Here is a 20,443-nt window from a genome sequence, read left to right as displayed (position 1 = left end):
GATCCCGGAAAAGTCGTTGGAAAAGTCTCTTAACCCACGGGAAGCGAAACTAAAATTAAGAAATATGTTACGTTTTCTCTCTGAGAGAGAGAAGAGTGTAAAGATCAATATTTTAATGTGAAATTGGCCACCGGCAGATGACTCAGAAAGGTCGCTACAACTCAAAACCTGCGTTTCATAGCCACTTTATATAGATAGATATAAGATGGGGAGTAGACGACGACTTTTGGTCTGCACTACGATCTTTGGTCTATGAAACGACTTCATTAAACCCAGCGCCCTCACAGAATCCAGCATAGTAGTGGGATTAAGGAATTGAATACGCTCCTCAATTGTTGGACAGAAATCGGGACTCATTCCGGTTACATAGATCCCACTGTCATCCGATCGTTGGAAAAGTCTATTAACCCACGGGAATCAAATCTAAAATTAAGAAATATGCTTCGTTTTCTCTCTGAGAGAGAGAGAAGAGCGTAGTGATCAATAGTTTATTGGTCATCGGCAGATGACTCAGAAGGGTTGCTATGACTCAAAGCCTCCCCTAGACACTTTTTAAATAACGCAAAACCTGGTAAGTTATCGATGTGTACTCCTCTTTTATAGACAATTGAGGTCTTAGATATAAGATGGGGAGGGAGCACTACGACCTTTGGCCTATGAAACTTGCAAAAGCTCCATGAGCTCAAGCTCTCTGACATAATCCAGCATAGTGTTGGGGTTAAGGGAGTGAATGCACTCCCTAAATGGATATGAAAAACCCAAAATGCGATTCCTGCTCCTGCGAAGTGCTATACACTCTTGAAGATGTAAAAGCGTTTCACTGAGTTTACTCCTTACTTAATGGGTCGTCTGTTGCATTTCGGATACCCGCTTCAAGTATTTATCTCGTACCGATTTCTCCTCCACGCTTAATATCTCCTTCATCTTATGTAGTCCAACTACCAGGAACGGTTCAAACTGTTGAGTCTGTCAATGCATTCTTTGAAAAAACGGGATTTTATCTGATACAAAGACATAGCTTTAAGTTGTCTTTGTAGATAGCGACATTCACGCTCCAGTCCAATCCTCCTTCATCTAATTTATTAATACGTATTCCTTAAATCAACAGGGACTTTCAAGGGGTAGTCTATTCTCTCTTGACCTTTCTGAATCTATAAACTTCTTGATTTTCCTGAGAAAAGTTTATTAATCTCAAGTCGATTCAAATATAAAGGAACTCGTAAACAAACGCGCGGTTTAGCAACTGAAGAAGCCTGAGATCAGAAGGAATAACATTTCTTACATACCGTTAGTTGAAGTAATGGTAAAAAAACTTATGATAGATTCCATCGACAGAGTACAACAAGACAACACTGTTGAAAAATCCAACTGCCGCTGGAGATGGTTTTACTCTGCAGATGGACCTTTCTTTCGCTAGTTAATATGATCGGGTAATGTATATTCCATTTTATAGCACATCTATCGAGACCCACAACCCATTCGGTACAAATAGAAACACATTTGGCATCCCAAAAAAACGCAATAATTTCTCATACACTTTGCATTGAGTCGATTAATTTTCACGTCAAATGGAAAAAATCATTTGAAAAAGAATTTTCATACGGATCGGACGCATTTTTTTCTTTTATCCTATATATTTCTTATATAATTTTTGATTAAACGCATAGAATTGCAAACAGCCACAAAGAAAACAAACACGTAATATGGAAACCGGCGATAAAAATGCCCTACGTTTGGGCAAAATGTTTGGCGTATCGCGAACCATTCAAAAGCACACAGCTCGAAGACTTAGCGTTACGGATCACGAACGCGAAGAGCATGAAAGAAAGCGCACACAATTACTTAAGGAATATCGGCAACAGCGCATCTCCTCCTTGGGTGCCAATCAACGTTATGTAATCGAGATCGCAGCCGACTTATTGAATACGGATATGGATGAAATTATAATGGGTTTGGTAGATGATCAGGCATTTGTTGAAATCTTAAATGGTATTTTCGAAGATAAAGGACCACGCGCATGCATGATCACTTATGCCAATCAAAAGGGTTACCCACCCGATTCGGGACGTTACCAGGAAAAGCTAAAGTACGCCGATGTCAAGCGTGCCGTTTGTCTCAAAAGTGATTTTGTTAAAATGAAAGGTGCTTGGGTTATCATTTATCGTAATAACAACAATAAAACCATAGAGAATCGCACTGTCTCTGATGAGGTAGCAATGTTTCGTTGGGTAACCGAAGAGGGCAATTGTCTGTATGTGATTAAAGAGTTTATGAAACGAGTTTTGACTGCCTCACTGGAGGTGGTAACGGATTTTGGTGTTGCTGAGCCGGAGCAAAAGCGTAAATTTTTCCACATACTCAACATGTACAATACCTTTTTGCAATCGTCGGAGGCAATTGTCTCGACGCGTGTCAATTTCGAGGTCTCACATGAACTCTTCAAAGGTCTCTTGTTGGTGAAGTTTCAAATTGAGGCCAGCGCTAAAGATGTGGGCCGTGTACGCTTAGTCGAGCGGTATTTCGCGCAATGGTTGCGACAAATTCAAGGCATTTTGGTGGAAGGCAAGCAAATATTACGCGATCCTCCAGATGTGGGACCCTTACAGATGTTGGTTAACTGGCGGCGTCAGTTGGCGCGCTACACTTCCGTTATGGAGTTCGTATCGTCGCGTGCATTTAACAATCACAAGCAATGTTTGATATTATCACGTTCGTCGAAGCTCTTGAAGGTAAGTCTGAGATTGTGTCTCCAGTAATTGAAATATACATTCTTGTGAAATCTTACACACTTTAGAAATGGGCTGAGATCGACAACCAAGTAACTTTGGTGCTTAACGAAGCCAAAGACAATGTGCGCTACATATCATCGTTGCAGAAGTTTTGGGATCCCCTATATAGGTATGAAACATATTTTATTAAATGTGATTCTGAGCTTAAGCTCCGTGTCTTCTTTGCTTAGATCTGCGCCAGATGAAATCATCAGTAGCTTGCCGGGTCTGATGGTGGCTATACGTAACGTCTCCAAGACGGCACATTATTTCAATACACCCAGTAATGTCACAGGTCTTTTTGTGAAGATCTCCAATCAAATAACCTTAACGAGTCGCAGATATCTGACCGACAGCGGTCGTAAGTTGCTCTGGAACTTAGAACCGAACAGCGTAATAGCAAAAATAAATAAGTGCAATGAGATTATGGAGTACTATAAATCGATTTACTTGCAAACTGTGGAAGACATGACATTCGCCAATGAAAATCCATGGGTTGTCTCGACGGTCTATATATTCACCTGTTTGGAGAAGTTTCAAGCGCGCCTGGAAAAGGTAAGTACAAGCCTGACAGTTTTCAGTGGTTGTAATACAAACCCGTTCCACAGATCAGAGACATATTTAATACAGAGATAACCTACTCTGTGTTGGACGTTATCACCATTAGCGGCATGGAGAAATTCAATGCACAAATAAAAGGCGCACGCAGCACAATCGCTTCGAAACCTTACGATCCACTCGACTATCGCATAGAGATCTTCAATAAAGATTATGATGTATTCGTCAAGGAGGTCGAGCAGGCGGAGGTGGGCATGCAACAATTTGTGAAACAACAAATCGCTGACGTGCCGATTGCCGAATCTGTCATACTAATACTACAACGTTTCGAGCGGCTGGGCTTGGAATGTCTCTGCTTGGATCGACGTTACTTGGAAGTTGCGGAGATGCTGGAGAAGGAAATGTTTCTGCTAAAGGACGTGTATGTTTCTAACCTCTTTGATCTACCAGCCTTACTTATCCCTTCTTCTTCTTCTTCTTCTTTAGCTACAATGAGGAGCGTGGCAATCCATTCATAGCGCGTAATATGCCACCCGTCGCTGGACGCATCACTTGGATTCGTTCCATTTTCAAAAAGATCGACGAACCAATGAAAGTGCTGAAGTATCGTCAGTGTGTGTTGGCACATAAAAAAGCGCAGCGCACTGTGCGTTATTACAATTACATGAATGGTATAATATGCCATTACGAGATGACTTATCACAAGGCTTGGTATGATTATTGCGAAGAGGTGCGTTGCTTGTTGAATGCGCCCATTTTGTTGTGTCACAAAGAGATGGCTCAGTATACAGTTAATTTGGATCCGGCGATCAGACAGCTGATTAAAGAGACAGAGTGGATGTGGAAGCTGAAATTGGGTATTCATTTAATTTATCTTTGTAAACATACGCATATTCTTAAAATTGCAACTTTGCAGAGGTTCCGAATATCGCCAGCGTTGTAACCTATTGTAAAGATCGTATACTGGATCCAGCAGTACAACTCAAGGAAATTATACGACGTTACGATCAGTTTCGCCAATCAATTTCGGCCGTTTTCATTAACATTATGCGCTTTCGCTTACAAGAAATAGCATTGCTGATGAAGCCAGCTTTGACCTCCATCACATGGATATCAGAAAATTTGGAGGACTTTGTACAGGAACTCGATGATGTAAGTATTGGTGTTGTTGTTTAACATATATCTATGAAATAGATTATGTCATTACAGAAAGTCGACGAAGTTGAAACATTCTATCGCACTGTGGTGAATATAGAAAAAATACGTATAATCAGGGAAATGGAGAATTTGACAGACTTCTTATATGTTTATCAACCGGAAGAGCCCATCACATCGGAGAAATATCTTGATATGAGCAATAAATTGCGCGCAGAGTTAGGTATGTTGCGCATGAGTACAATCTTAGTTCCTTACTTTCAATACAAGCCACTTTTTCCAGAAACCATTATTGAGCGTAGCTCAGTCTGTATTGAACGTGCCGTTATCGATTTGGTTAATATGTTCGTAGATCTATTGGATTTCGGGCCATTAGACTCGAAGGGTCGTCGTGTATATCAATTACCAGTAGAGAAACTTAATGACAATAATTGGCGTGTCGAAGGAAATTATCCGATTGATAAATGGGATTGGATACAGTTTCAAAAGATATATCGTACGATTTATTTGGTACCGGAAGAAGCATTGAGAGCATTGCAAATGCGAAATTACGAGGGCATACGTTATGAACTGAATCACTTACGCAACGATTGTATGGATCTATTTTCATATTACAATTCCAAAATGATTTTAGCACTGGTGCAATGTTCCAAGCGCTCTTTGGATTATGTGCGACATAAAATATTGAGGTAAATTTTGTGAAACACCTTCGTTTGTAGTAAAAGTGATGTGGCAAACTGGGTTAGGTTCTAAGCATTGGTCATAGAGTCCGCTTCCGAAGGCGAAGAGTCGCATGGTAGCCTACAGGTCCACAATAGAAAAATCAATATGTTCTTCTTATTTACTTATCAAATTTACCTTCTCAAATTTTCCACAAATCCAAATACATCTTCTTATTATACTTTAGAACGAACTGGCGCACAGATCCCATGAAACCGATACTCTATACAATTATGGATATTGACTTGGAGTTGGGCTGTGCGATTGATCCCAGTTTAGAATTGATGCAAACCCATTTCCATGCTGCTGTACAGGTGTGTACCGAAATTAATTATTTCGTTTCGACTTGGGGTCGTCAAGCGAAGACACTGGAACGACGCATGAGACGTGTCACCACCGGTATGTTCGCACGATTAACTTGGTCTAATATTTAATATTTTATGCATGTAATGTCTTAGATGAGAATCGTTACGATCGCTCCTATTTCCGCTATGTTGTGGATCATAAGGACATCATACGTGCAATCACGAATCTAGCTAACGGTTTATTATTGTACAAACACGATGTGGATGAGTTCTTATTGGTAGGTTGCTTAAGAAAGACCAATAAGAATGTTTGTTTGTATCATATTATTTTAGGAAACCTTTAACAAATTTAAATATTTGTGGAGTGAGGATCGTGAACAGATTATACAAAAATTCGTCGATACCAATCCGTTAACGGTGGATATACGCGATAAATTTATTTACTATGACAACATTACAACCGATCTTGAAGAAATGCCGACGAATAAAGTGATTGGACCGATTGAGATACGCATGGGTATAAAATGTCTTATGGAATTTTCCAAAAAAAAATCAAACTGAATCAAATCTGATTATTCTTATTTTAGAGAAAGCCTTTGCAAAATATGTAGAAGAGTCAAAGAAATGGAAAGTCATGTTAGGTCAACTGTTGAGTGCTCAGTACAAAAAACAGTTAGACGAAATGGTCGATTTTATTACCGAAATGGAGATAATACTCAGTAAACCCATAAACGATTTGGACGACGTACGACAGGCGATGAATTGTTTAGAGAAGATACGCGACAATTTCATAACGTAAGTTACAAAGCTGCTAAGTTAAATACATTATCTTTAATAAAACACAATTCCAGTATGGATATGAATCTGAGCTTAATTGTCGACACTTACGCGCTGTTCGCTCAATACAACATATTTATACCGAAAGATGATTACGATAAGGTGGATAGTTTACAGTTGGCTTTCAATAAAATGTTAGAAAATGTGAGTATAGCTTGAAACATTTTGCTTTAAAACAATACAAATGCTCTCTTATAGGCAAAGAAAACTTCACAACGCATCTCGGACATGGAGGGTCCACTACTGCGTGAGCTCAACGAGGGCATTGCACAGTTTGTCAAAGAATTCGAACAATTCAATATTGATTTCGAAGCGAATGGTCCCATGGTCGAGGGTATTTCGGCGAAAGAGGCGAGTGATCGTGTCTTTCTCTTTCAAGGTCAATTCGATGAGCTGTGGCGTAAATATGAAATGTATAATAGTGGTGAAAAGCTTTTTGGTTTACCAATCACGGATTATCCATTGCTGCATCAACGTAAACGTGAATTCAACTATTTGAATCGACTGTACTCGCTGTACATACAGGTACTGAAGACCATTGCCGACTATTATGAAATGCCATGGTCTGAGGTGGATATTGAAAAGATCAGCGCTGAGTTAGCCGATTTCCAAGTGAGGTATGTGGGTGAAAATTTTGGAAGCATTCCCTAAAAACTCGAATCAATAGTTCGGGGTCTCGTCAGTTTCGCCGAGGAACTGACGGGAATGTACTATGTTTAGGATGACTTTTATTTGAAACTCTTTCTCTTCACTGTTGAAATGTTACTTACAACTTACCCTTCTCTTCTTTCGAACCCTCTTTCAAAACTCTAACTTGTTTTTGTTAAATTTATCTTAAACACAGATGCCGCAAATTACCCAAAGGTATGCAGTCGTGGCCCGCATTTATTGATTTGAAAAACAAAATCGACGATTTCAATGAGACATGTCCACTCCTGGAATTGATGACCAACAAGGCCATGAAGGAGCGTCATTGGGTGCGCCTAAATGCACTGCTCAAGACTGACTTTGATCCGACTAGCACGAAATTCACGCTCGGCAAACTGCTGGAGGCACCCATACTCAAGTATAAGGACGATGTGGAGGATATTTGTGTGGGCGCCAGTAAGGAATTGGATATCGAAGCGAAATTGAAACAAGTCATTAGCGATTGGTCTGTGGTCAATTTGCAATTGGGTACTTTCAAGAATCGTGGTGAACTTGTGCTGAAGGGACAAGAAACACTGGATATTATTGCCTCACTGGAGGACAGTTTAATGGTGATGAATTCGCTGGCATCGAATCGTTACAATGCACCATTCAAAAAGGACATACAGCTGTGGTTATCGAAGCTCGTGAATACCGGTGAGATTCTAGAGAAATGGTTGATGACACAAAATTTATGGATTTACTTGGAAGCGGTATTTGTTGGGGGTGATATTTCGAAGCAATTGCCATTGGAAGCAAAACGCTTCACCAATATTGATAAAAATTATGTGAAGATTATGTATCGAGCACGCGAAATACCGAATGCCGTGGAGTGTTGCACGGGCGATGACACCTTGGCTACAAGTCTTACATGGTTGTTGGATCAGCTGGAGACATGTCAGAAGTCGTTGACGGGTATGCCTCTGGTTTGTAGCGCCAAACAATATATCATTAAATATCTCTATTTAGGTTATTTGGAGTCGAAACGTTTGCTGTTTCCACGTTTCTTCTTCATTTCGGATCCGGTGTTACTCGAGATTCTGGGACAAGCTTCAGATCCGACAACAATACAGCCACACTTGCTTAGCATATTCGACGCTATAGCAACGGTAAATTTTATGAGTCTCACCTATTTTTCCATCGAATAATAAAATTTCTCGCATGCTCAACAGGTTGATTTCCAAGAGAAGACAAACGACGTTATGATCGCCATGAATTCCATGAATAACGAGAAGGTGGCATTTGAAACACCAGTCACATGTAGCGGCAGTGTTGAGGTGTGGCTCGGTAAACTGTTGAAGGAAATGCAAGACACTATGCGCACCATATTGGCTAGTATGGCGCAGAGCCTTAACGATCCGGAATTCATTTTTGTCGAAGAGTTTCCGGCATTCTGTGGACAAGCCGGTCTACTGGGTGTACAACTACTGTGGACGCGTGATTCGGAATATGCGCTGCGGAAATGTCGCACCGATCGTGTGATTATGAAGCGCACGAATGCGAAATTCCTCAACTTGCTTAACTACTTCATTGATTTGACTGTGAAGGATTTAACAAAACTGGATCGTGTACGCTTTGAGACGATGGTCACAATTCATGTGCATCAGAGGTATTTAGATATTATATGATGAGATTGTAGAGCTTAAGATAAACACTTCCAAAGTTCTAAGGAGTCAGTCTTCCACGCTACCGACGCCCGACTTCCGAGTTTAACTATTTCTCTTTAGGCCATTACTACTCTTTCATACATTCTCTTTTCAGAGATATTTTCGACGATTTATGTACGATGCGTATCAAATCGGCTGGCGATTTTGAGTGGCAAAAACAGGCGCGGTTCTATTATCACGAAGATAATGATGACATCACAGTCGGCATAACGGATGTAAATTTCATATATCAGAATGAATATTTGGGTGTAACTGAGAGATTGGCTATTACACCGTTAACTGATCGCTGTTATATAACTTTGGCACAAGCTATCGGTAGGTTCTTGCTACAAAAAATTATATATTCGAAAATATTAATAAACCTTTTATTTAGGTATGTCAATGGGTGGCGCTCCCGCTGGTCCAGCTGGAACTGGAAAGACGGAGACAACAAAGGATATGGGTCGCTCTTTAGGCAAATTGGTTGTGGTATTCAATTGTTCCGATCAAATGGATTTCCGTGGTTTAGGACGTATTTACAAAGGCCTGGCGCAATCCGGTTCTTGGGGCTGTTTCGATGAGTTCAATCGGATCGAGTTGCCTGTGCTGTCAGTGGCAGCTCAGCAAATTTATATTGTCTTAACGGCGCGTAAAGAGAAGCGTACCTGGTTCTTATTTAGTGATGGTGATGTGGTTACACTTAATCCCGAATTTGGACTCTTCATCACAATGAATCCCGGTTATGCGGGGCGTCAGGAATTGCCGGAGAATTTAAAGATTATGTTCCGTTCTGTGGCGATGATGGTGCCGGATCGCGCTATTATTATACGTGTCAAATTGGCCAGTTGTGGCTTCAAGGAGAATTTAATTTTGTCGCGCAAATTTTTCACACTCTACAAGCTTTGCGAAGAGCAACTCTCCAAGCAAGTGCATTACGATTTCGGTTTGCGTAACATTCTATCAGTATTGCGTACACTGGGCGCACAAAAGCGCGCCAATCCCAACGATACGGAAGAGACTATTGTAATGCGTGTGTTGCGCGACATGAATGTCTCCAAATTGATTGATGAAGATGAGGGTCTATTCATCTCACTGATCGATGATATGTTCCCGGGCATAAAACTAACGACCGCTTCTTATAAAGATCTGCAGCGTGCAATTGTGAAAGTCGCTGATGAAATGGGTTATGTCAATAATCCGGAATGGAATCTGAAAGTTGTGCAATTGTATGAAACTTCACTGGTGCGACATGGTTTGATGTTGATGGGTCCGACGGGTTCTGGTAAGACGAGCTGCACACATGCTATGCTCAGGTGTTTCACCGAAATGGGTCAGCCTCATAAGGAAATGCGTATGAATCCGAAGGTAAATGGACAGCGATAGTTCATCCTACCCACCTGCATTTGCGAACCTCAGTTATGCTGTAAATTAATTTGATTTACTTCTCACCTTCTTTAGGCCATAACAGCGCCACAAATGTTTGGACGTCTCGATGTGGCCACCAATGATTGGACCGATGGCATTTTCTCAACACTTTGGCGTCGATCACTGAAAATACCGAAACACCAAAACTGTTGGATTGTCCTAGATGGTCCCGTTGACGCTGTGTGGATTGAAAACTTGAACTCTGTTCTGGATGATAATAAAACACTGACATTGGCCAATGGTGATCGTATAAAAATGGCGGATAATTCCAAATTGGTATTCGAGCCAGATAATGTAGATAATGCGTCACCGGCCACTGTCAGTCGTGTCGGTATGACATTTATGAGTTCATCGGTATTAAAATGGGCCGTTTATATGGAGGGTAAGTTGGTGTGGTTTGTTTTTATACTTCTTAAATGAGGTGTCGCCTTTTTTCTACGCTATTCCTGAATTCATACCATTTCCTCCTTAATCAGCTTGGGTACGTAGACAACCCTCCGCCGAGGCAGAGATTTACCGACGTTGCTACGCGGCCTTATATGACGATGCACATACCTTCCTGCAAACCAAGTTGATGGCAAAAATGCGTATTCTAGAGGCTATTTATATTAAACAAATGCTTGAGATAATGGATGGCATCTTGGAGGAGGTTAGTAATAGAACGGAGCGATTTTTGGAACGCATGTTTCTATTCGCCTTAATGTGGACCTTGGGAGCTGTGTTGGAAATCAATGAACGTGATAAATTTGAAGAGTATTTGATTAAGCATCCGTCAAAACTTAGTAAGTCGTTTTTTGTTTAGTACTAGTTGTCTCATATAAAATATCGCTCGCCATTCCACAGAGTGGCCCAAGCGTCAGCCGAATGAGACCATATTCGAATATTATGTTGATGATCAGGGAATGTGGCAACATTGGAATACACGAGTTGAGGACTTCATCTATCCCGAGGATAGTATACCGGAATTTGCCTCAATTTTAGTACCCAATGTGGATAACGTACGTACCGGTTATCTGATGCATAATATTGCAAAGCAACGCAAACAGGTGTTGTTGATCGGTGAACAAGGTACGGCCAAGACGGTAATGATTAAGGGTTATATGGCACAATATGATCCGGAGCAACATTTGTCCAAATCATTTAATTTTTCGTCGGCCACCACACCTAATATGTATCAGGTAATTCATTCTAGTCTTAGACCCGACTTTCTAGTCTTAGATGCGGGGTTTGGGATTTAAGATCATTAATATTGATTCTCTTCACACATTTACAGCGCATTATTGAGTCATATGTGGAGAAGCGTGTCGGCACAACTTACGGTCCGCCAGGGCAGCGTTCCATGACCGTTTTCATCGATGATATCAATATGCCGGTCATCAATGAGTGGGGCGATCAAATAACCAACGAAATTGTGCGCCAAATGATCGAACAAGGCGGTTTCTATTCGCTGGAGAAACCTGGTAAGCATACGAAAGACAATATGAGCTATAACTGAACTCAACTGCACAATTGTACGAATTTTAGGTGATTTCTCGACCATCATGGATATACAGTTATTGGCAGCCATGATACATCCGGGCGGTGGTCGTAATGATATACCAAATCGTTTGAAACGTCACTTATCCATCTTCAATTGCACTTTGCCCAGTAATAATTCGATGGACCAGATATTCAATAAAATCGGACAGGGCTACTTTTGTTTGGCACGTTTCAATGAAGAGGTCGTCGACATTATACCGCATTTAGTGCCACTTACACGCATATTCTGGCAAAATGTCAAAGCGAAGATGCTGCCGACACCGGCGAATTTCCATTACGTGTTCAATTTACGTGATCTCTCACGCATCTGGGAGGGTATACTGAAAATAAACGCAGAGGAGTGTGAGAACATAACGACAGTGTTGAAATTATGGTGTCACGAATGCACACGTGTTATTGCTGATCGTTTTACTGAGTTCAAGGATAAAGAGTGGTTCGAGGCGTGTATGAAACGTGACGCGTTGAAAAATCTGCCCGAAGAATTAGCGGAGAGTTATCCAGAGGAAGAAACGTATTTCGTTGATTTCTTAAGGGATGCTCCCGATGCCGCTGAAGATGACGAGGTCGAAATGTCACTGGAACCACCAAAGATTTATGAGGAAATACCGAGGTAAGGTTTTGAGAAGCAACATAAAAAAAGAGAAACACTAAGAGCATCTCTGCATTATTTCCTCCAGTTTCGATTTTGTAAAGCAGAAAGTACATTTCTACATGGATCAATTCAATGAATACGTGCGCGGCTTTACCATGGACTTGGTATTCTTCCGTGATGCTTTAGTCCATCTAATGATTGTATCGAGAATACTTAGTATGCCAAGGTTAGCCTTCTTATTGCTCACCTCTTTTCATATACTCTAATACTTTATCCTGTACAGGGGTAACGCTTTGCTCGTTGGAGTTGGCGGTTCAGGCAAACAAAGCTTGACACGTTTAGCATCGTTCATCGCAAACTATAAGTTCTTCCAAATCGTCTTGACACGCGCCTACAATGCGGGTAATCTAGTTGAGGACTTGAAATATTTATATCGTACAGCTGGTTTAGAGGGACGTGGCATTACATTCATATTTACCGATAATGAAATTAAGGATGAAGGATTTCTCGAATATATTAACAATATATTGAGTTCGGGTGAAATTGCAAATCTTTTTGCGAAGGACGAAATGGGTGAGTTGACATAAACTTCGGCCATGTAAGCTCAAGCAAAATTTTTCGTTCGATTGACAGATGAGATCTACAGTGAAATCATACCGATAATGAAGAAGATAGCACCGAAACGTATACCCACACAGGATAATCTCTATGATTTCTTCTTGTCACGTGCACGCTACAATCTACATATTGCGTTATGCTTCTCTCCCGTGAGTAATGAAGAAGTTTTGGAATACAGTTATTAATACTAAAAACCATTTGTAGATTGGCGAAAAGTTCCGTGCACGTTCGTTGAAATTCCCTGGTCTCATTTCCGGTTGTGTCATTGATTGGTTCCAAAAATGGCCCGAAGATGCACGTGTTGCAGTGTCGCGACATTATTTGAAGGACTTCGCTATTGTCTGTGCACCGGAGGTAAAAGAGAACGTGATAGACATAATGAGTTGGATACATGAGACGGTATCCGAGGCTTGTGTATCCTATTTCGAACGTTTCCGACGCACCACATTCGTTACACCCAAATCGCTAATATCTTTTTTGCAAAGCTACAAGACACTGTACAAGGATAAGCAAGTGAATATCATAACAATGTCCGATCGTATGAGTTCGGGTTTAGATAAATTGGACGAAGCTGGTGCTGCTGTGTCCGTGTTGAAAAAAGAATTGGTTGAGATGAATAAAGTCATTGCAATAGCGACGGAGGAGGCCGAAGAGGTGCTCGAAACAGTGGCACAATCCACGGCCGCGGCGGAAATTGTTAAAGTGCAGGTGGCCGAAAAGAAGGCACAAGCTGGCGAATTAGTCAAAGTCATTTCGGCCGACAAAGAGGTGGCTGAAGCCAAATTGGAAAAGGCTCGACCGGCGTTAGAGGAAGCTGAGGCGGCGTTGCGTGTAAGTACAATACATGTTTCAATGTATTTCTCACACAATCACTAAAAATGTCTGCTCTATTTCCAGACGATTAAAGCTGCTGATATTGCGACCGTACGAAAACTCGGTAAGCCACCGTATTTGATTACACTAATTATGGATGCGGTGTGCATTTTATTCCGTAAGCGGGTAAAGCCCATTAAAGCGGATATGGAAAAGAATTTCCTGCAAAGCTCTTGGGAGGAGTCGTTGAAGGTTATGTCTGATACAAGTTTCCTAAAGAAGATTGTCGAATATCCCACTGACATAATTAATGCCGAAATGGTAGATCTGCTAGTGCCCTACTTTAATTACAAGTACGCAACCTTGATTAATATTTCACTTTTTCGGAGTTTTAAATATTTTTTTATAACTTTTTTTTCGCATACAGTTTGTATACATTTGAAGCGGCCAAAGTAGCATGTGGTAATGTTGCCGGTCTACTGTCATGGACCATTGCCATGGCTAAGTACTTTGAGGTGAACAAGGAAGTATTGCCTTTAAAGGCGAATTTAGCCATACAAACGGCCAAATATCAAAAGGCCGCCGCTGATTTGCAAGAGGCCGAAGACTTGTTCGCCGCTAAAGAACGCGAACTAGCCGAAGTGCAGCAACGTTTCAACGAAGCCATCGCCAAGAAGGATGCCGTGTTGGCTGAAGCAAAGAAAGTCCAGGATAAAATGGATGCGGCAACAGCGTTGATTAGCGGTTTGGCCGGCGAGAAAATACGTTGGACCGAACAGATTGCACAGTTCAAAAACGAAACCGATCGTCTTGTCGGCGACACTATTATATTGACGGCATTCCTTTCGTACACGGGACCATTCAATCAAGAATATCGCATTGATTTGCAGTATCAATGGTTGAAAGAGGTACGTGAACGTTTAATACCATTGTCGGCCAACTTGAATATTATCGAAAGTCTGACGGATCGTACACAAATCGGTGAATGGAATATACAAGGCTTGCCCTCAGATGAGCTGTCAGTGCAGAACGGTATTATCGCTACGAAGGCTGTACGCTTCCCGCTGCTGATCGATCCCCAATCGCAGGGTAAAGCCTGGATTAAGAACAAAGAGAAGTACAACCATCTCATTGTGACCACACTGACGCACAAGTATTTCCGTAATCATGTCGAAGATTCTGTCAGTTTGGGTCTGCCAATGATCATCGAGGATGTGGGTGAGGAACTGGATCCTAGTTTGGACAATGTATTGGATCGTAATCTATTGAAGGTGGGCACGTCATATAAAATCAAGGTGGGCGACAAAGAGGTAGACTACAATGCAGCCTTCCGTTGTTATATTACCACCAAATTACCGAATCCTTCTTACACGCCCGAAGTGTCGGCGCGCACCTCCATTATAGACTTTACGGTGACAATGAAAGGTCTTGAAGATCAGCTGTTGGGACGTGTCATCCTGACTGAGCGTAAAGAGCTGGAGGAGGAGCGTCAAGAGTTGGTCGAGACGGTGACGAACAATATGAAGAAGATGAAAGAGTTGGAGGCGAATTTGTTGCATAAGCTATCCACCACAAAGGGTAGCTTGTTGGATGATGTGACGGTGATCGAAGTATTGAACACCAGTAAAAATACAGCTATAGAGGTGAAGGAGAAAATCGAAATCGCCAAAATAACGGAATCGAAAATTAATCTGGCGCGCGAGGAGTATCGACCGGTGGCAACGCGTGGTAGTGTTTTGTATTTTCTGGTGTGCACCATGGCAATGGTGAATTGCATGTATCAGACATCGCTGGTACAATTTCTAGAGCGCTTCGATGCATCCATGCACCTCTCGGCTAAGACGCACATTACCACGAAGCGCATAAAACGTATTATCTCGTATTTGACATTCGAAATCTATCGCTACAAGTCACGTGGTCTATATGAACAACATAAGTTCTTGTTCGTGCTCTTGATGGCTCTAAATATCGATAGACAATTGGATCATGTGAGCTATGATGAATTTCAGAATTTCATAAAAGGTGGCGCCGCCTTGAATTTGAATGATTGCCCACCAGTACCGTTTCGTTGGATTACCGATGAGACATGGTTAAATTTGGTGCAACTCTCAAAGATGAACCTCTTCGCACATGTGCTAACAAAGGTTTCGAATAACGAACGCGGTTGGTTTAATTGGTATAAGAAAGAATGTCCAGAAAATGAGATTATTCCCGATGGTTATAACACGTTGCAACCATTCCATAAACTCTTATTGATACGCTCCTGGTGTGTGGATCGTTCCATTGCGCAGAGCCGCAAATACATTGCCAACTCTTTGGGTGACCGTTTCGCAGAACCGGTAGTCTTGAATTTTGACGAATTGCTATCGGAGAGTAAACCGATAACACCTTTGGTGTGCTTCCTTTCCATGGGTTCCGATCCATCGTCCAATATCGAAGCTTTAGCTAAGAAAAACGAACTCAAATGTTATCCCATATCGATGGGTCAAGGACAGGAGGTACATGCACGTAAGCTCGTAGCGAATTGTTTACAAGAAGGTGGCTGGGTGTTGCTACAGAATTGTCATTTGGGTTTGGAGTATATGAACGAACTGTGTTTACAGATGTTGGAATTGGAAAAGGCCGAAGCCGGCTCATTTAATGAGAGTTTTCGTGTTTGGATCACTACAGAACCACATGAAAGATTCTCAATTACTCTACTGCAAATGTCCATCAAATTCACGAATGAACCACCCGCAGGCATACGTGCTGGCCTTAAACGTACCTACGGCAATATGTCACAAGACTTTCTCGACTACTCGCAATCACCATTCTATCATCCACTGGTGTTTGCGATCTCCTTTCTGCATACAGTCGTACAGGAGCGACGGAAATTCGGTCCATTGGGCTGGAATATACCGTATGAATTCAATTTTGCCGATTGGTACGCCAGTTGTCTATTCGTGCAAAACCATCTGGACGATTTGGAACCCGGTAAGGGTATAAGTTGGACCACAGTACGTTATATGTTGGGCGAGGTGCAGTACGGCGGTCGTGTTACAGACGATTATGACAAACGCCTGCTGAATACCTTTGCACGCGTCTGGTTCCATGACAATCTCTTCGCACCGACATTTGAATTCTTCAAAGGTTACAAGATCTTCAGTTTCAAAGAACAAGAAGCATACCTAGAAGCGATTGAAGATATGCCACTACTAGATCCACCACAAGTTTATGGTTTTCATTCAAATGCTGAGATCACCTATCAGACAAATACGATGCGTAGTATTTTGGACACAATCATTTCAATACAACCGAAGGGTGAGTACGACAACGTCTTCAAAGAGTAGTTTCTTAATACTAATAGTTAGCAGGTCACCATTTTGAGTCAATTTGTGCCTATGTATTGTTGTCTGATGTTCCTTTGCGTTTTGGTTTTATTCTTAGAGATTCTTGGTACTAGCTCGTAGACAAAACTTTCGATGAAAGTCGTAAAATTTGGGGAGGAAACAGTTAAGGGGTCTTAAAGAGCTTTAGTTGAGATATATTTACATTCGATTTCTGACTGGAATATAGAATAGGATTTCATTTATAGCATAACGACAACTCTTGAAAGATTTTTTATTACAGTTAGTCATATGAAATACTTTCAAAAGCATAACCTCAAAATATCCAAGTAAAACATATTCACTATACTTTTAGAATCTTCTGGTGGTACCGGAGAAACTCGCGAAGATCGTGTTGCACGTCAAACACGTGAAATGCAAAGTAAAATGCCACCACCTTATGATTTGTACGAGGTGCGACAGCGTCTAATCCTAATGGGTATTACGAGCTCAATGAATATATTTTTACGACAAGAAATCGATCGTATGCAAAGGGTAAGCAATGGTGGCGCGTTAAGTTTGTTCCTGGAATGTATACAAATTTTTTTCTGTCTCACAGATCATTATACTGGTACGTAGTACACTAAAGGACTTGCTGCTTGCCATCGAGGGTACAATCATTATGAGCGAACAACTACGTGACGCTTTAGATAATATTTTCAATGCACGTGTGCCCGCTATGTGGAAGCGTGGCAGTTGGTTGTCCTCAAGTTTGGGTTTCTGGTTTACGGAGCTGTTGGAACGCAATCAACAATTCAACACATGGTGTTTCAGCGTAAGAGTTTACTATAATTAAGCATGTATGAGTTGAATTTTATGTTGCAAAACCCACAGGGTCGCCCGGTTGTATTCTGGATGTCTGGCTTCTTCAATCCGCAAGGTTTTCTCACAGCCATGAAACAAGAAGTAGCACGTGCACATCAAGGTTGGGCCTTAGATCAGGTTACCATGCATAATGATGTGCTAAAAGTCGGCGTTGAAGAGTGTAAGAAGCCGCCTAAAGAGGGTGTATACGTCGAGGGCTTGTTTGTAGACGGCGCTGGTTGGGATCGTAAGCTATCCAGATTAATTGAGGCGACAAACAAAGTGCTGTATGTAATGCTACCGGTTGTTCACATATACGCTATAAATTCTGTGGCGCCGAAAAATCCAAAATTATATACGGTAAGTGTGGTTAATAATAATTAAAAAATTTATACAATAATAAAAGTAAAAAATTCGCAATATTAACAATTCCACCAGTGCCCGGTGTATAAGAAAATCAATCGCACCGATCTCAACTATATCACACCACTTTGGCTGCAATCACAGAAACCGCCGGATCACTGGATATTACGTGGCGTTGCGTTGCTTTGCGATATCAAATAATTGTGCTAAATTACCATATTGTACATGCATTGACTGACTTGTCTACATATTTTGATAACAAATATTTGTGCTTATTTTCAAATTTAATAAATTGTTGTTTTATATAGATTTGTTCTTTTATTATTATTATTTACAAAGCTATACCATCACAATTGCGTGAATTTTCATTACATACCAAAATCTATCCTAAATGTATAAATAATGATGATAATACATATAAAGAGTGTTTCCTTAAAATCACATATCATCATAATATCAGGAGAAATGAGACACTGAAAATGTTTTTGTAGTGCAATATAGACAGTTTTTAAAGTAAACTGAGAACATCCATCCACATATGTTAATACGTAAACTAATTGTTGCCAGTTGCACGCAATAACATCTCCCCATTTAATCAAGTTGTTGTATAAGTATTATATCCCACTTCATTACCTCTTTACAGCTAACGGCCTAATTGATTACCACGACCCCAAGTGTTACCGAAAACTGGATTTCCTGCAGCTGGACGTTGTGGCGCACGACTCGCTGGTGGTTCACCAAAACCACTGAAGCCACCATTTACATCCGGCACATATTGTTTACTATAAAAAATATAAATTTTGAAGCACTGAAAAACACTCTAATTTAAGCAGCATATACTTACAGCAAGTTTGGTGTCTCCAAAAATGCATTACCACCAAGTTCTTGTGGATATTGGAATTTGAAGAAGTAATAAAAGTGTCCGATAAGTATGCCGATCAGTGATGCAATTGAACTAAAACAATATAAAATGTACTCAAATTTCATTTCAGTAATAATGACGTGTGCCATTTACCCTTGGAATACCAGTTCCATAACCGCCAACACCCACGGTAAATAGACAGCCTTGAAGCGTGTGCCAAACCAAAAGTTAACAATGACATCTTTATTCAATTGACACCAAATGTATGTAGTTGATACAACTAGCAAGTCCATAAGGAAGAATACCTGCAATTTATAATAATTATAGTATGTTTTCTTAAACTTAATCACAATCAAAATTACTTACACTAAATAGCATGCCACCAACATTTGATAGAAAAGCTACTATCAACAGCATATACAAGTAATCAGCTGGACTCCGTCCGAATTGGTCCTTCTCCAATTGCGCTATATAACGTGAGATGAAGTAGCAGTTGATGAGGAAATGGAACCCAGTCGAGGAAGTTAGTGGGTATACAAATAAGGCGGTAATACAACGCCATAACTCGAAATCTCCAAATACTGCATCACGTCGTAGATACACATAGTTCATGGGTAATATGTTGAAGCGGGTCAGCAAACTGAGCACAACCGTACAGGTCAGCCAGTAGCGTGTGAAACGCGGTAGTTGACTATACCATTGGCCTGGATCGGTCATTTTCACAATTGGTTTTATTTAAAAAGTTTACAATAATTGAAATACAATAATGTATATGATAAGTAATTTAATATCGTAGCGAACAGATGTGTGAATTTGTTTTCCAGAACTTGACAACTTTGACAAAAAACTTACGTGTCCTAATCTATTACGTTTATTGCCTTGTAGTGCTGCCAGACGTAAGTGAAAAAGTACAGTATGCAGGGTTGCAAAAGTGGAAATATGCGTTAATTTAAAACAAATTTAATTTAATAACTACGCTATTTAGACTTTATATAATGTTTTGAATATAATATATGACCTTTCAGTAGTTATCGATATATGTAAAACAATTATGTTGTGTATATGTGTTATTTTCAAACTAATTTTTATATTTAAAATATCTATCAAATGCATACCTGCCTTATGCTTTAGTGGTTCCTCTTCATTCATTAATTTACAGTTACTTTTTCGTTTGCGCGTTCATTGCGTGTTAATTTAACAATTTCTATCGTTTTGCTGTGCAAATAATTAAACAAATTATATAAAATGGCTTTTTATGATGAAATAGTGTTTGTTTAACAAAAGGTGTGTCGTGTTCGGCTACGTAAGCGGTTCGATAAGCAGTCATGTCTGCTTCCGGTGGTGTTATGTGAACGCGTCGCGTCCGGTGTGTATTGCTCGTTGGCT

General features: G+C 40.6%; 2 protein-coding genes across 2 annotated transcripts; one reads left to right on the top strand and one right to left on the bottom strand.

The window, feature by feature from the left end:
- Positions 1-1,563: 1,563 nt before the first annotated feature.
- Positions 1,564-18,502, top strand: LOC105215254 (dynein axonemal heavy chain 8). The gene is made up of 34 exons (XM_011189075.3): positions 1,564-2,729; positions 2,795-2,898; positions 2,960-3,323; positions 3,377-3,747; positions 3,813-4,183; positions 4,243-4,478; positions 4,536-4,704; positions 4,765-5,170; positions 5,389-5,600; positions 5,660-5,784; positions 5,840-6,023; positions 6,094-6,301; positions 6,358-6,487; positions 6,542-6,960; positions 7,188-7,945; positions 8,000-8,139; positions 8,203-8,639; positions 8,792-9,012; positions 9,071-10,041; positions 10,135-10,483; positions 10,578-10,883; positions 10,945-11,279; positions 11,375-11,561; positions 11,626-12,250; positions 12,318-12,458; positions 12,516-12,805; positions 12,866-12,999; positions 13,055-13,681; positions 13,748-14,016; positions 14,091-16,963; positions 17,345-17,523; positions 17,588-17,803; positions 17,863-18,192; positions 18,271-18,502. Exons 1-34 carry the CDS (start codon positions 1,704-1,706, stop codon positions 18,394-18,396), a joined length of 13,839 nt encoding a protein of 4,612 aa, XP_011187377.2. The 5' UTR covers positions 1,564-1,703; the 3' UTR covers positions 18,397-18,502.
- A 2-nt stretch (positions 18,503-18,504) lies between these two features.
- Positions 18,505-19,913, bottom strand: Der-1 (derlin-1). Its single transcript, XM_011189077.3, has 4 exons — positions 19,424-19,913; positions 19,211-19,362; positions 19,040-19,150; positions 18,505-18,977 (listed from the first exon to the last, which is right to left on the bottom strand). The coding sequence occupies exons 1-4, from the start codon at positions 19,772-19,774 to the stop codon at positions 18,839-18,841; spliced, it is 753 nt and encodes a 250-aa protein (XP_011187379.1). The 5' UTR covers positions 19,775-19,913; the 3' UTR covers positions 18,505-18,838.
- Between the last annotated feature and the right edge of the window lie 530 nt (positions 19,914-20,443).

The sequence above is a fragment of the Zeugodacus cucurbitae genome, chromosome 3 (assembly GCF_028554725.1).
Source record: "Zeugodacus cucurbitae isolate PBARC_wt_2022May chromosome 3, idZeuCucr1.2, whole genome shotgun sequence".
Classification (NCBI taxonomy): domain Eukaryota; kingdom Metazoa; phylum Arthropoda; class Insecta; order Diptera; family Tephritidae; genus Zeugodacus; species Zeugodacus cucurbitae.
The sequence above is the reverse complement of the archived record's forward strand: the minus strand, read 5'-3'. Positions and strand labels throughout refer to the sequence as shown.

Bases quoted from the DNA above. Each gene is read 5' to 3' on its own strand.
- Der-1 (XM_011189077.3), bottom strand. From the start codon at position 19,774: ATGACCGATCCAGGCCAATGGTATAGTCAACTACCGCGTTTCACACGC. The intron at 19,151-19,210 runs GTAAATGGCACA...ATATTGTTTTAG, and splicing joins ATGGAACTGGTATTCCAAGG to TTCAATTGCATCACTGATCG. The intron at 18,978-19,039 runs GTAAGTATATGC...TATTTTTTATAG, and splicing joins TTGGAGACACCAAACTTGCT to TAAACAATATGTGCCGGATG.
- LOC105215254 (XM_011189075.3), top strand. From the start codon at position 1,704: ATGGAAACCGGCGATAAAAATGCCCTACGTTTGGGCAAAATGTTTGGC. The intron at 7,946-7,999 runs GTATGCCTCTGG...ATCTCTATTTAG, and splicing joins ATGTCAGAAGTCGTTGACGG to GTTATTTGGAGTCGAAACGT. The intron at 13,682-13,747 runs GTAAGTACAATA...CTCTATTTCCAG, and splicing joins AAGCTGAGGCGGCGTTGCGT to ACGATTAAAGCTGCTGATAT.